This window comes from Lissotriton helveticus, chromosome 1_2, assembly GCF_964261635.1.
Source record: "Lissotriton helveticus chromosome 1_2, aLisHel1.1, whole genome shotgun sequence".
Lineage (NCBI taxonomy): Eukaryota > Metazoa > Chordata > Amphibia > Caudata > Salamandridae > Lissotriton > Lissotriton helveticus.
In genome coordinates this window covers 404,354,423-404,370,339 of record NC_136058.1, presented here as the reverse complement: position 1 = coordinate 404,370,339, position 15,917 = coordinate 404,354,423, and the positions used below count along the sequence as shown (strand labels likewise).

The window sequence follows — 15,917 nt, the reverse complement described above, 5'->3', positions numbered from 1 at the left end:
GATAAGCCCCACTTCAGTATTGTCTGCGATTTTAATTTTCACTTAGAGGCCATAGAATCGAAGGATACTGCAGTACTTGTAGATGGTCTAGCGGCATGTGGTTTGGGTCAACTGGACATTTGGCCGGCCATACGCTGGATGGTATCTTTTCAAATGATTCAAGACTTTTGGCAGGAACTCCCATCCCCTCTAGGATTACCTTTAAACTCCTGTGCTTAGCCCATGGTGCTTTTTACGGCGCAGGCTCAGAAGGTATCAGGGCCCTTCTGGGTGTGTATTCCCCCAGTAGAACCCTCCGGTCTTCTTCCAAGAATTTGCTTGTGGTCCCCAAGTTCACAAAGGCAAAGTGGAGAGGCAGAGCTTTTTCTGTTCTAGCTCCTAAACTCTGGAACTCTCTCACTTTGGAGCTCACTAGCCAATCCTCTTTAGCGGTCTTCAAAAAACACCTGAAGACCTGGCTTTTCTCTCAGGCATATTAGGGACTGCGCCTTTTGTGGCTTCCTGGTTCATCTATCTGGTAATGTGGACCTTTTGTTTGTTTGTCTGGCGCCTTGATGCCCCTTGGGGCTAAGTTTTGTGCGGTATAAAAATGCTATTCATTCATTCATTCAACACTAACGTGTTTCTTTCAGATTCTGTCTTTCAGATACTAGCTTTTTTGGCATAAGGATTTTCTCCAGTGTGGAGTTTCTCATGGTGAGATAGCGTTTTTCTCTGCAGCTTTTCTGGCATTCAGAACACTCATAAGGTTTTTCATCAATATGGAGAATCGCTTATGGTTAGTGAGGCTGTGCCTATCAGATAGGAATTTCTGGCATTCACAGCATTGCTAATGTTTTTCCCAGTGTGCGTCTGCTCATGTAGAGTTAGATTGTGTTTAAAACTGATGCTTTTCTGGCACTAAAATATTTTGATGGTGTGTTTTCTTATGGCGCTTGAAATTATCTCTACCTCTGAATCTTTTCTGACAATTAGAGCACTGATAATTTTCTTCTCCAGTATGGATTCTCATATGTTTAGTGAGATTACATTTAAGGCTGAAACATTTTTGGCATTTGGAGCACTGATAAGGTATTTCCCCAGTGTGGGTTCTTATATGCTGAGTGAGACTGGTTTTTTCACTGAAACAATTGTGGCATTCAGAGCACCGATAAGGTTTTTCCCCAGTATGGGTTCTTATATGAATAATGAGACTGTTTTTTTGGCAGATATATTTTTGGCATTCAGAGCACTGATATGGTTTTTCCCCAGTGTGGGTTCTTATATGCTGAGTGAGGCTGTTTTTTTCACTGAAACATTTGTGGCATTCAGAGCACCGATAAGGTTTTTCCCCAGTGTGGGTTCTTATATGAACAATGAGACTGTTTTTTTGGCCGAAACATTTTTGGCATTCGGAGCACTGATAAGGTTTTTCCCTAGTGTGGGTTCTTATATGCTGAGTGAGATTGCTTTTTATCCTGAAACATTTGTCGCATTCAGTGCACTGATAAGGTTTTTCCCCAGTGTGGAATCGCATATGTGCAGTTAGAAGTGATTTAACGTTGAAATCTTTTGGGCATTCAGAGCACTGATAAGGTTTTTCCCCAGTGTGGAATCTCATATGCCCAGTTAGAAGTGATTTAAGTGTGAAATCTTTTGGGCATTTAGAGCACTGATAAGGTTTTTCCCCAGTGTGGGTTCTTATATGTTGAGAAAGAGTTCTTTTGTCTCTGAAACATTTCTGACATTCAGAGCATGGATAAGGTTTTTCCCCAGTGTGGGTTCTTGAATGTTGAGAAAGACTTATTTTGTCTCGGAAATATTTCTGGCATTCAGAGCATGGATAAGGTTTTTCCCCAGTGTGGGTTCTTGTATGTTGAATGAGTTTGCTTTTGTCAATGAAACATTTCTGGCATTCAGAGCACTGATAAGGTTTTTCCCCAGTGTGGGTTCTTGTATGCCGAGTGAGACAGTTTTTGTCTCTGAAACATTTGTGGCATTCAGAGCACTGATAACGTTTTTCCCCAGTGTGGATCTTTGTATGCCGTGTGAGATTACGTTTTACACTGAAACATTTCTGGCATTCAGAGCACTGATAAGGTTGTTCCCCAGTGTGGGTTAATGCATGTTGAGAAAGACTTTGTTTGTTACAAAACCTTCCCTGGCATTCAGAGCACTGATAAGGTTTTTCTCCAGTGTGGATTTGTATATGCTTAGTGAGATAGCATTTTTGACTGAAACATTTGTGGCATTCAGAGCACTGAAAAGGTTTATCCCCAGTGTGGGTTCTTATGTGCTTTGTGAGACTACTGTTTAAACTGAAACATTTCTGGCAATCCGTGCACTGATAAGGTTTATCCCCAGTGTGGGTTCTTATATGCCGAGTGAGACTGTTTTGGTCAATGAGACATTTCTGGCATTCAGGGCACTGGTAAAGTTTTTCCCCAGTGTGGATTCTCATATGCTTAGTGAGATAAGATTTACGCCTGAAACTTTTTTGGCATACTTTGCACTGAGAGTGTTTTTTTCCAGTGAGCATTCTCTCAAATTCAGTGAGATGAGATTTATGGCTGAATCTTAGTTGGCACAGGTAACTTTTTTCCCCAACTTGGGTTATTTTGCTTTGATTGAGACGGGTTTGAACACTGAATTTGTTCTCACAGCCCGTGCTTTTATCAATTGTATTCCTAGAGTTAATATCTCTACTTTTCTCTTGCTTATATGCCACAGTAAGAGTGAACCTGATTTTAGAGTCGGGCTTGTTTAGATAATGTTCAGCACTTATCTCTAAAAGAAATTGTATGTAATCTTCTGAACACTTCAATTGAGCAAAATATGTCTGGAAGCAGCCCTGTAACACCTGTCGAAATGTTTCTAGCAGATATTAGTCTTTTGGTTATAGCCTCTCTGGCAGCAACTTATTTTGTGACTGAAGTTTTTCTCAAATCTATTTGTATAGGTTCTTAGCAATGCAGTAATAAGGTGTTAGTCTGATATTTAATGATTAAGCTGAGAAGTCACTTTTTGCACTGACGTATTGGCAGTAACTGAGGGCGTTAGAACGGCACAGTACTATTGTGGATCATTAGTCGCAGAACATCAGTTCCTTTTACCCTTTCTATGTTTGGTGTAAGGTTAAGGTTTGTAGTTCTGAAGACCAGGATTTATTTACATTAGCTATAGCACAAAGGTGCTCATTTAATCCATTTTGATATTTAACAGTTTTACATATCACTCCTGCACAACAGATAATGTTGAGGCGATTTACATAGAATTACAGAACAGTACATAATAAAAAAGGAAACAATCTGAGATGGTCATGAACACAATAAAGTGGTGAATTTTTAAGGTTTTCACAAGAGTAAGCAGAGTGGATCGAGGTGTTATATCCTGAGGCAGATAGTCTCAAACTTGCGTAACTGGTTAAAAACGGTTGTTGAACAAAGGTGATTTTCCAATCTTTTGGTTGTTAGCGTGTCAGCTTCGGAGTCTTCTTTCAGCGTCTTTTCTTTGATGGTATCCAGAAGAAACCTTTTGTTATAACTTTCTTTTATGCAGTGTCCTTCCTCTCTGGAATTACATGATGCTTTAGATGAAAATTAGAGACTTCACTTACAGGTATAGTACTTTCCTCAGCTCCCACTTCCTCGCCACACCTAGATTTCGGAAATTTTTTAAACTTAGAATGCTGGATGTCCTTCAGTTTTTCAGAATAATCCTTCTTATGGCACTAACATTCAGTTGCCTGGTGGTAAATCGTGCTTTTTTCATCCATAATTTCAATCACCTATAGTATTAAAATTAAATAGTTAATACATGTCAATTTCTCCAAAAATTATTTACAAGCCAAATCAATGCAGAATTGCAGAATTTTGAAAATGTTGAGCTGTTCTTCTGACAAAGCAGAGTGTAGAATGGTAGCCTAAAAATACTTGGATGTAGGAGTAAGGATTTGTAGAATTTTCAACATTTTATTAAGCTCACAAAGGATAACTGTACCCTATGGAGTTGTAACATAGAATCCCAAAGGCAGAAATTAAAGTCATATGCCCTGGCACCAAACAGCTATTTAAAAAAGAATACTATTAATCAATTTTTAATGTAGATTTCTGGGATGGGAATTTGCCCATGGACAACAGGCGTTTCCCCCTGCCCTGAGTTACCACCTACTTGTATCTGGTATCCTGACTTTTGAGTTTGGTCTCTGCCTCACACAAATCTATTGTGTGTTGCAAGGACTATGCCTAGACCTATCCTTCAACTATTGTCCAGAGTATGATTCAAGGGCAATGAAATTAAGGCGTACTTTCATGTGTTCATTTTATTCCACCTGATTATCAGTTGTTAGGTTTTCCTGCACCTGGATTTACTGGGTGCAGAAAAACAGGACACCATTTTTTTCCAGACTGAAAAATTAGACTGAAAAGTCGCATAAGACTCTGGGTGCAGCAGAAGCAGCCAAGACTTATGCTGTTTTTTTTACTAACTGTCGAAAACACACACTTCTTCCCTCTGTTAGAAAATGATTTCCCCTTCCCTCCCCTGCTTCACCAATCCCTCCCCTACTTCACCAATCTCCCACCCAACCAACCACATGCATATATATACCACCTGCTTAAAACAAGTGGTAAATAAAAGCAGAAAAACACTATGAAATAGTGAATGGCATGTGGCTTGACAGGGAGAAGAATCTGTTCCTCGTGGCAACTGCCCAGTCCATGCCGTCAAACTAGTAACTACACGTTACTGGGGTAAAACTACCACAAAGTAAAAAAAAAAAGAAATTTACATGAGATTTTCCTGTCACCCCAGTACTGTGCAACTTCTAACAAGGGGTTATGATAGGTCACGGACCGGTCCTTTGACCTGGAGGGTCACACCAAGTGTGTCCTTATTTAAGGCAGAGGACTGTCATGGGTTTAACAGCTAGAGCGGTGGTGGCAATGCACCCTGTTGTAAGGATCAATAGCCTGATGCGATCTTTGCATCATGGTCAGTGGAGTGGCTTCCTACTGACACACCCATGTAATGCTCCATTTCTTTGCCTGTGCCCAGACTTTGCGCTAACATCCAGTGTGTGTTTAGGGTGTTGGTGTGCGTAGCATAAATGCAATGTGAGAGTGCAACAGATTAGAATGCATCTCCTGCCTGCCAGGTGTGTATGCAAGTGGGACCATCTATCCCTCTTTTATACTCCAGTTCAAAGTCCTCTGTTACCAAGGAATAATGTGCTCTACAAAGTACTCAGGTGCCTGCTGTGACACCAGGGATGGTGTCAGCCTGACAGTCTATCTAAGTTGAAGGGACATCACCGGCAGGCTGAATTACTTAATGGAGAAGTTATGTACCTGTACTGAAGAGCCTAGAAGTCTGCATAGAAGTCTGCTTGTCTGGTAAGAAAGGGAAGGGAGTTTGACTATCCAGTAGGAGGACAAGGTGGTCCTGGAAGAAGCAAGGTCTGACACATCCCCGGTATTTGTAGGGCGGGCCGGAAAGCCATCCAGCAGGACCAGCTAGTCTGAGGGACCCCCCCCACCCAGACTGTCCCAACAGTTCAAGGCAGAAAATAAAACTCTACGACAACGTGATTGTTGAGGCCCAGTTGGACGATTGTGTGCTGCCAACTGGTCCGTTCGAGATTGCATTTGCCAAATTCCTAACACAACAGGGTCTGAATCTACTGGCTTCCTGGAGAGCCTGTGTTGGGCTTTTAGCTGCTGAGTTTGTGACTACTCTGTGTCAGAGGCCCATGAGGGACTACAACTACCCCAGTGTCGAACACCTTGTCTGAGCTTACGCCCGTGGTCCAGCCGGCCACAGTGTGGGCTCAATTGCTGACGGGCCTCCAGAGGGGCTGCACTTACCGACAGGCCAGGTGTGACTGCTACCTTGACACTGCTGATCTTCGGGCAACTGCAAAGAAAAGACAGAGTGGGTGCCCTACTGAATGCAGCCCTACACCCAGGACAAAAGTGCTCCACAAAAGCCTTCTGGTGGGTCACTGCTCTCTCGAGTGCTCGGGCGTGCCATTCAAGTGCCGGGAAACAGGAAAGAGACCCAGACAAGACTGACTCATCTTGTGAAAGGGTAAGACGCTTACAACAGAGCATATACGCATTGGGGTGACTGGAGTGACAGAACTGCACCTATACTATATTCATGATACTCCTAAATGCCCCGAGAGGGGAAGACGGTATCAGAACCGGAGGCACCTGTCTGCAGCAGATGCTAATCTGGCATGCCTGCACTATCTTTTCACCCAGACTATCCATAAAGTTGATTTTAGTGCCGCTACACACATAGCAGGGGGAATCTGAGACCATTCGCTGAGGAAGGTGCAACTCGATGGTCCGGTCGTGGACTTCATCCTACCCCCAAGAGTTGATCCGTGATATTTATTTATTTATTTATTTTGTAGGTTTTATATAGCGCGAACAAGATCTTTGCAGATATCAGAGCGCTTTACAAAGCCGGGAATACCAACAAGAGAGTGAATTTAAACATAATAAGTGGGAAGGGTCGGTACGTGAGGGAGCAAATTAGTACAGCAAATCAATAATATAAATATAACAGTTAAAAGTGTGCATAGATAGTCAGTAGCGTCAATAATACAGGTGAAATAACATAGTCATAGAGTTCGAACATAATAATACAGGTCGGTGTAGAGTCTTTCTAGATCCATGCTCATAGGTCAGGTGTATTTGGCCATCAAAATAGCTTTCACTTCTTTCTTAAAAAGTGTAGTGGAGGAGATGAGCCTAGTTTCAGGAGGGAGTGAGTTCCAGATCCTGGGTGCCATTCCTGAGAAAGAACGTTTATAAGTTTTTTCCTTCCGGAATCTTCGAGGTTTTAGCAGAAGATTGTTTGTGCCTCTGGTGTTTCTAGAGCCGCAAGAGATTGACAGCTTCTGAGTGAGGTATCCGGGAGAGCTCAGGTGTAGAGCCTTGTGTGTCATGCAGGCGATTTTCAGATGTATTCTGGCTTCAAAAGGCAGCCAGTCTAGTGATTTCAGGTCAGGGGAGATATGAGAGGAAGGGGCGTGGCTTGGGCGCCAACTGTGATGGCGGCGTGAGCCCGGAGCTCCTTCCAGGATCCCACATTTATCCTGTAAAGCCCTGCACCGGCGCTGGCTCGACAGCCGGAAAGTTCGCCCCCCGCACCCGACACCGAGAGGCGAACGTTGCGGGAGAAGCGGAGGTCCGGCGGCGACGGGGGAAGCCTGCGCGGAGCTCCTGCGGGGTCGCGATCCAGCGCCTAAGATGGCGGCGGCGGCCCCGAGGCTGTGGTGACGGAGGTCGGCGAAGCTGCCTGACAGGGGTGCGGGAGAGGCAGCGGCCGGCGGACGCCCAGCGGGACGGCACCTGCCGGCACAAGAGAGGGCCGGCGACACCCGCGCTGGGGGAAGCGCTAGCAGGATTGACGACGGGAGGGCTGGTGGCCCCTCCCCCACTGCTGTGCAGGCCCACGAGGCGGGCGGCCCTTGGAGATCGGGGCCGCGGCTGGCGATTGCGGAAGGGAGGAGAGGTGGTCGTCCCAGAGGCTGCCGGGTGCCAGCGCGAGGCAGTGGACCCCTGAGTTGTGGTGGAGCAGTGGCCTGGAGGGCGGCCCCGGGGCCCGGGCTGTACCCGACCTTCGGCTGGAACTACGGGGTTGCTGGAGAGGCTGCGCACACGTGGTGGGGCGGCTCTCCTTAGCGATCGCCTACACGCTCTGAGAGGACATCGGCAGCCGCTGTATCGGGCCGCTGGTGAGGTACTGGGTTTTTAAGAACCGGCACAGAACCGGTAACCCAGCGGTGCCAGGGGATCAACACCCAGAGACCTCGGGTTCTCCTGAGTCAGACCGACAGAAACTTCAGAGTCTTCCAGGTGAAGTCAAAGATTAGTTTATTGGCTGCAACCAAGGTGACAGGGTCCTAGAAGTACAATACCAGTATATTCAGGAGACTGCACACTTTCACGAAGTTAGGCTTCTCTTCTTATACATAATATTCACCCTTGGGAAAAACATTCCTTGGATTCGTGGTATTTCATTCATGGTTACTGATTACAAAAGAAAAGCAGAGTCATGATGACATGTACATATTTCACGTCGTGCTGCCCATAACAAATCATCCGGCAAGGCCCAAAATTTCATCAGATATCGCTGGACCCCTAATAAAAATGGTCACCTCCCCATCATAAAACAAGTGAGGAAAAGGAGTGGAGAAAGATGTGAGCGAGATATGGCAGGTGTGCGCGCTGAAATGGTTTTATGGCTGGTTGGGCCTAGATGCTATCTTGCTCGGCCACTGGGAGGGAACTGACCTAACGAGTTCGGCCTGGGGCAATGGTTCTAACTTGTACTGGGGTCAGGGAGAAGTCGATTAAGGAGTATGTGTCCTTGTGGAATCAAATTCAACTGGATTAAGGCCTATGTAGAGGGCAACATGCAGCTAAGGGTTTAGAAGGTAAATGACGATTTCGAGGTGAAATCGTCACTCGAATATGCCGAAAATACATGTACTTGATGTACTCGTCATTCTCGGTCTTTTGATACCAAATTCGTCCTATTTCGACGAAGTTTTTATTCTCGAGTCCAGTACTATTATACGAATCCATATTTTTCAGAACCACAGACCCTCCTTTTGCCCTTACATAGGCAATTAATCTATTCTCATGTTAATCTGACTCCACATCTATATTCCTAAAGTCATTGAGATGTTGCTGCAACATTATTCTAGTGCTGAGCTCATGTCTTGACACAGGCTTCCTTACACATGATGTAACACAGAGGTCACATATTGCAGGAGCACACTGTATGCATAGACAGAACAGGAAAAGAATGGCTAAGACCATCCCAATGACCATCAGAATTTTCCATCCCCAGGCAGATATCAGTCCCCAGAACCATCCCATTATTGACCAATCTCCTTTATCCACATGGATAGATTCGGAAATTTTATGTAGTTTGGAGATGGCCCCGTATACTGTTGGAGCATTATCTGGAATAAAAATGCAACAACTGGACTGGATCAATTTGCATACTCCACCTCGGTCCGCAAGTATTACATCCAAAGCGACCCGGTTCTGAAGGGTCATCAGTCGATCCGACTGGAGCTCAGCAGTCAGGTTACTAAGGGCACCAGCAGTTTCAATCACGGTGGATTCAACTACCCTTGTCAATTGCCTTATGTTTCTGCTGTTAGCCATGGCTCCCCAGAACGGCAGAACACCCATTGCAAAGTCACCAAATTCTTGACCTGCAGTGTCTTCTTTACTCAAAACACCTCTAACTACCCTTGTCCGATGGTAATCCGCCGCTGCAGTGTAGGTGGGAGGTAACAGGAATGAAACAAAACATGAGCCCGAGAAGTCAGGGGGCAGCCATGTATAGGCTCTATCATGGCAGATGAAATAAGTACCCTTAGCGGCTAAAAAGGCAGGGGAAGTCTGAGATCCAAAAACGTACGTTTCTGTACAGACACTCTTCCCTAGCTGAGCTCTGGGATTCTTACCAATACCCTGCAGACACAGGTGACCTTGATGGGGTACGATCCAGATAGGGGACGATCTCTTGGCTTGCTGTTTCTCACTTAATGTAGTGCCATATCCGGTCACATTCCAACCTACATATGCAAGTATCTCATCATCCGGGGTATCTTCGTAAGAAGTTACTTCCTTGATCATGTCAACTATACCCTTGACTAGGGCGCTAGTCTTGAGGTTGTCTTTTACCGAGCGTAGGGGTTGGATTTCTCGTGCATATATGAACATTGTCCTATATGCCCATACTGACCCATTGCGACTAAATGGCAGGATCAAATAGGGGATACCTCTATCCGTGGTGTGGGGCATGAGACCACACACCCAACAGTTGGTTGTGTTCATTACAAGTTGGTGTTGGTGTAATAGCTGAACGAAGGAGTTATTAATGAACTCTAATCTCCTATTTGATTCGTGGTCAGGCAAAGGGTGGAAAGAATGAGAGGAAACAGTAGGAGGAGGTATGGGTGATGTAGTGGGCGCAAATGTCACATGAAAAGAGAATAAAACATAGCTCATCAAAAAGACCATTACGCTAAATAGCATAAAAATACACATTATTATAAAAATGTTCTTCATCATTGTTTTCAAAAGTCTCTGCTTAAAGTTCATTTGTTTGGCAGGTCTCTCCACATCAGGAAACTCCATCCTCTCTAAGGTGCTGCCCGCGGCGGTAGGTTGTTTCTGCTAAAGGATGCTTCCGTCAGTCTAGGGCAGCTCCCTTGGACCAACTGGAACCAGCGACCTATCGTCGTCAGCTGCACCCAAAAGTCTTTAATCAACCGCGACCCTAGCAGCGGAACCCGGATGGCGGTTCGAAAAAAACAGAAATAAGCAAGTTACCTAGATGGGAGAATCTGCACTTTCAAAAATAGGATTTGGGGAAAAACAAATTTTTTTATTAGTCCACAAGTTTTTCTCTCGGATCATAAAATAAATCACTTTGACTTTAGTCTGTTTTTCTTGGTCGCAAATTGTAGCGTCTTTTCCCGGGTACTGTCTGGTCCAGAAATAGTAGCTCAGGTTCCACAGAGTTCAATTGTTCTGGTGGTGGCGCAGTGTCTGAAAAAATGTTCCCACTTTCGCAATCAGGATTGGCTTCTTTCACACGTTCATCAGTTGTGCGCTCTGAGTCAGTGCCTCCTGTCCGGACCCATTGGTCATGTGGCAGAGGGAAGGGTATTTTCTTACAATGGATCCCGTGGACCCAATTGGCCTTCCCCTCCACCCTAACGGTCGACCTTGTAGACAGGAGGACGAGGTGTGGCCCGGTCCATCTGGGCTGGTCGTTTCTTGTTCTTTGGAAATTCCTGACCAGCACCCAGGAACCGGGGTCAATGGAGTGACCCGGTGTCTCAGAAACCGGAGGCAAGGTGTTGTGGACCTGTTGATATAAAACACGCAATTTAGCCGTCAATTCATACAAATAGTCAAGCAAAATGGGGTGTTGCAGCTCGCTAAACTTCGTGGGCCTAGGCACTCCCCATATGTTGGCTGGCCGACCAAATATTATTTCATAGGGGCTGAGTTTCATTCGCGAATGCACAGTCATTCTGGTGGATAGGAGTGCCAAGGGTAGAGCGTCAGGCCATTTAAGACCTGTGCTCGCTTGGATTTTGGCCAATTTAAGTTTAAGCGTGCCATTGTAACATTCCACTAATCCAGCTGATTGGGGGTGATTTGCAGCGTGGAACTTCTGCCTAATGCCTAGCCCTTCACACACTCTTTTCATCACACAACCCACAAATTCACTTCCGTTGTCCGACCAGACCATTCTAGGCATTCCGAACCTGGGGAAGAACTCTTTCACAAGGGCTTTCGCTGTGGACAAGGCAGTATTGTCCCTTAGGGGATAGGCTTCTACCCATCTTGAGAAGGCACAAACAACCACAAGCACATATTTTAAGTTGTTGCACCTCTCCATGTGTATGAAATCTAGCTGCAAAACCTCGAACGGATACGTAGGAGGTGCAAAATGACCAGCTGGAGTTGGGGTTCCCCTACCAGGATTGTGCTTCAGACATACCATGCAATTCTTGACAACATTCTCTGCACACTTGGGAATCCCTGAATTCTTCCACACTGGGGCCAACAACTCGCAAATCCCTTTCGCGCTGATATGGGCCATCCCATGAGCCATTGTAACCACTGCAGGCACATATGCATCGGGTAACAACCATCTCTGTTGCTCTGTTGATTCAATCCAACAACCATTTGCATCCATTCTCCCTGTACTTTCTCTCCACATGCTTAACTCTTTCTCCGTGGCCTCAGCTTGGATGGACTTCACACTTTCTATCGTGTCTTCACATATTCCAACGTCACCAGTCCATCTTTCTGGGCTCGCAACATACATTCGGCTCATCATATTCTTCACAGTTTCCTTAGCAGTTTCGTCAGCGAATGCATTTCCACGACCAACATCATCAATCACTTTCTTGTGTGCACTACATTTCACGATCGCTACTTTTAGGGGCAACGTCAGTGATTCAAGAAGCTCATTCACCAACTGACCATGCTGAATCTTAGCTCCATGCGAAGTCAGGAACCCACGTTCTCTCCATAATCGTCCAAAACTGTGAGCCACTCCAAAAGCATACTGGCTGTCGGTATAGACAGTCACTTTCATTCCTTTGGATAACACACATGCTCTCGTCAGTGCCACGAGTTCAGCGGTTTGAGCTGAACCATGTGGTATTCCCGCAGTTTCCACGATTGTGTGCAAAGTTGTGACAGCATATGCTGTAGTCACATTACCATTTGGGAGTTTAAAGCAGGAACCATCCACCCATAATGTACCATCACATTCAGCAAGAGGAGTGTCGAATAAATCAACTCTCCCTTTCGTCTCTTCCTCTGTTCTGAGGAAACAATCGTGCTGTTCTGAAGCATCCGATTCCTCAGCAATTGGTAACAATGTGGCTATGTTCAAGGTACTGCACCTTTTTATGTGCACATGGCTTGCTAGTAGCGTCAATTCATAACTGGACAGTCGAGCACTAGTTAAGTGCTGTGTCTTGGTCCTATTTAACAACGTGTCTACTGCATGCGGGACCATCACGATTAGTGTATTATTCATTACTAGACCTGCAGACTGTCGAATAGAAACAGCTGCTGCTGCTGTGGCCCTTAAACAACTTGGCAATGCTCGTGCTACCGGATCCAAAGTTGACGAAAAATAGGCGCATGGCCGCTGTCTATCTCCGTATAACTGAGTCAGCACAGACAATGCACAGCCCTCCTTCTCGTGGACATATAATGTGAAAGGCTTACTGTAGTTAGGGTTACCTAACACAGGGGCCGAACATAATGCTGTGCGTAATTCGAGAAAACTTTTCTGACACTCATCAGACCAAGGAATGGGATTGTGTGTATTTGTACACGTTAGTGCCAATAAGGGTTTGGCTAATAACGAAAAATTTGGAATCCACTGTCTACAGTACGATGTAATGCCCAAGAAAGCGCGTACTTCTCTCTGCGTTCTTGGCACATTCAATTTAGCTATTGCCTGAATTCTTTCTGGGGTCAGTTTCCTTCCCTCCTTCGATAAGAGATGACCTAAGTAGGTCACTTCTTGTCGGCAATATTGAAGCTTGGAAAGTGACACCTTGTGATGCATATCACATAGATGACGCAGTAATTCCAACGTGGCCATTTTACATATTTTCTCAGTATCCGTAGCTATGAGCAAATGGTCCACGTACTGTACGAGAGTGGAACCTTTGGGCAAAACCATTGTGTCAAGCTGACTTTTCAGAGCTTGACTGTATATTGAGGGGCTTTCACAGTAGCCTTGAGGGGCGCGTTTAAAGCGGAAGCTGCGACCACCTAAACTAAAGGAAAAAATATCCCTGCTTTCCTCAGCAATCGGGATACTGAAGAAAGCATTCTTCAGGTCAATCACCGAAAACCAGGAGGCAGAGGCTGGAATCATAGTCAATAATGTTGTAATGTCGGGGACAACTGGGAATTGTGGCACCACTATCTTATTTACTTCTCTAAGATCAATCACAAATCTATACACAGGTGGCTGAGAAGGGTCAGTTCGTTTTAAAACAGGCAGAACAGGACTATTGCAAACATTGCCTCGTGTTTCCTCAATTACGTCTTTTTCAATCAACTCGTAAACAATCGCTAGCAAAGCTTTTTCACCCTCATTGGATATTCTGTATTGGGGAATTCGTGGCATTTTGACATTCGGTTTCAATGTTACAACATATGGTGCAATTTCTAAAAGACCTACATCATTCGGACCAGTAGCCCAAAGAATATCTGGAAGAAGTGCCAATTCTGCTGGAAGCGTATTCCTCGACAAATACATGAGAGAAACCACTTTCTTACCTAAAGTCAGTTGTACTCCTGAGGGAGAACAGTACAAAGTCGCATACAATCTTTTTAGCAAATCTAATCCTAGCAAATTTTCACCACAACCTGTTGTCAAAATAAGGGGTGCTTCGAATTCACAAGGACCAACAGAAAGAGATAAACGGTCAGAAATCCGATTTCTAACCGGGGCGCCAGAAAAACCTACGGAAACGTTCATTTCGCCAGACAAAGGTGCGCCAGGGAGTTTGGAGTGCATAATAGAACTCTTTGTAGCACCAGTATCCAACAGAAAAGGTTCTGACACACCCGATGTAATCACCTCAACGTAAGGTCCACTCTGATCTACTGGAACTGAAACAACTCCCTCTCCTTGTCTAAGGCTGTCCTAGCAATCATTACTCTCCCACTGCTCATTTTCTGTGTAATACTCATCAACGTAGTATTGAGCTGTCCTGTCAGATACGTTATTTTGCTGGTCAAACCTGTTCATAGAGTTTTGTGGTGGAAGGGGACGTGCGTCCTGAGGGGCGTTTCCACGCCCTCTACCTCTAGGCGCTTGCTGACTACCACGACCTCTTACGCCAGTAATTCCATTCGCACGTTGTGGCAGGGCAGGACAGTCATATTTGTAATGACCCTTTTGTTTGCAGTATAAACACTGGTTGGGACCTACGCGGTTTTGATTGTAATCGAATCTCTGCAAGTTTCTCTGAGGCTGCTGAAAAGTGTTCTGGTAGTGATTCGGACCATTATTATTTTTATTACCACCACCACGTGGAGGATAGGCTTGCTGTAGCAAAACCTTCGTTTTGAGTTCTCTAGTTTTCTTCTCTACTTTATCTTTCTCATCCTTGTCTCTATTCTCGTAGTACTGTGCGGTAGCTAATATCTGGGCTGAAGATGAGACTGCCCAAGAACTTTCTGAATCTTTTAATTTCCTACACAAGTCTGGAAGTAGATTGTGCACAAATTTATCGACAAACAATCTCTGACCACCTTCTGTGGTCATATCTTGACCGCTGTGGTCAATGAATGTTTCTTCAAATCTGGTGAAGAAATCTGAAACAGTTTCTTCTTTCTTTTGCTTGCATGCAGATAACTTATCCCAATTTACGCGTATTGCAGGCATTATCGTTTTCATGTAATCTACTATTCTACCAGGTAGTTCCGCTATCAGAGGCTCAGGCTTGGCACCACCAACTTGTCGTGCATCTGCAGCAGTAATATTAGCCCACGTGTCACCTAATTCCTGGTCATGATCTACATGACGAATTCTTCCCCATAAAGGCTGTGGAACAACGTTCCCGAATAACATATCGATATCGGCCAAATTCATTATACATGACCCAGCAGTTTGCGACAATTCTTTATAGTACCCTGCAGGATTTTTACGCGGATCTGGTAGTGTTTGTTTGAGTGCTAAAACTTCAGCTCGCTTCCATGGAACATGTACCCATACGCGGTGAAAGTGGGGCAGGACAGGTGGGACAGCTGTCGTGTCACCCTCTCTCCATTGTGGGGGAACTTCTCTCATAGGGTATTGTCGTGCCTTTTTCCTACTAGATGCACTGGATTCCGATGGTGATCCAGAACTGCTTCCCTTACTTCGATATGATAATAGCATTTCAACTGCTTTTTCCACATCGGGACCTACAATCATACCCTCTCCAAACTTAAATCGTACACGACACATCTCTCGCGGGATGCATTCTTGATCATTGTCTTCTAAATCCTCGCCAAGAAAGACACACATTTGTTCGAACACATATCTCTGTGTCGCTGCTTCCCATTGATGGAAGACTTCCATGACAGACTGTAAATCATATTTTGCAGTGTCTATGACCCATTTCCGAGCTAAACCATTCAGGGAATCTCTCTCTTGATAATCAGGCAGTTGACTTCGCAACTGTCTTCTACTTATGTTAGGGGTCGTAGCAGGCGACCCGAAAAGGGGTAAAAGAAGATTAGTAACAGTGCTGGCCATTTTCTGCCAAAGGGAAGGTGAAACGGAAGAACAAACAGATGAAAAAACGGGGTGAGATAAGGCGGGGGTAGAGATGGAAGAAGAGGTATCAGGAATAATAGATG

The 15,917-nt window shown here is 45.0% G+C and overlaps 1 protein-coding gene across 1 annotated transcript in view; it reads right to left on the bottom strand.

Moving 5' to 3' along the window:
• Nucleotides 1-500: 500 nt before the first annotated feature.
• The window catches only part of LOC144807966 (uncharacterized), a 174,349-nt gene continuing 158,932 nt past the window's right edge, over nucleotides 501-15,917 (bottom strand). Inside the window, exon 4 of the mRNA XM_078673553.1 lies at nucleotides 501-3,766. Within this exon, the coding sequence (XP_078529679.1) occupies nucleotides 878-2,518 (1,641 nt within the window). The 5' untranslated portion in view covers nucleotides 2,519-3,766 and the 3' untranslated portion in view covers nucleotides 501-877. The remainder of the gene's footprint in view (nucleotides 3,767-15,917) is intronic.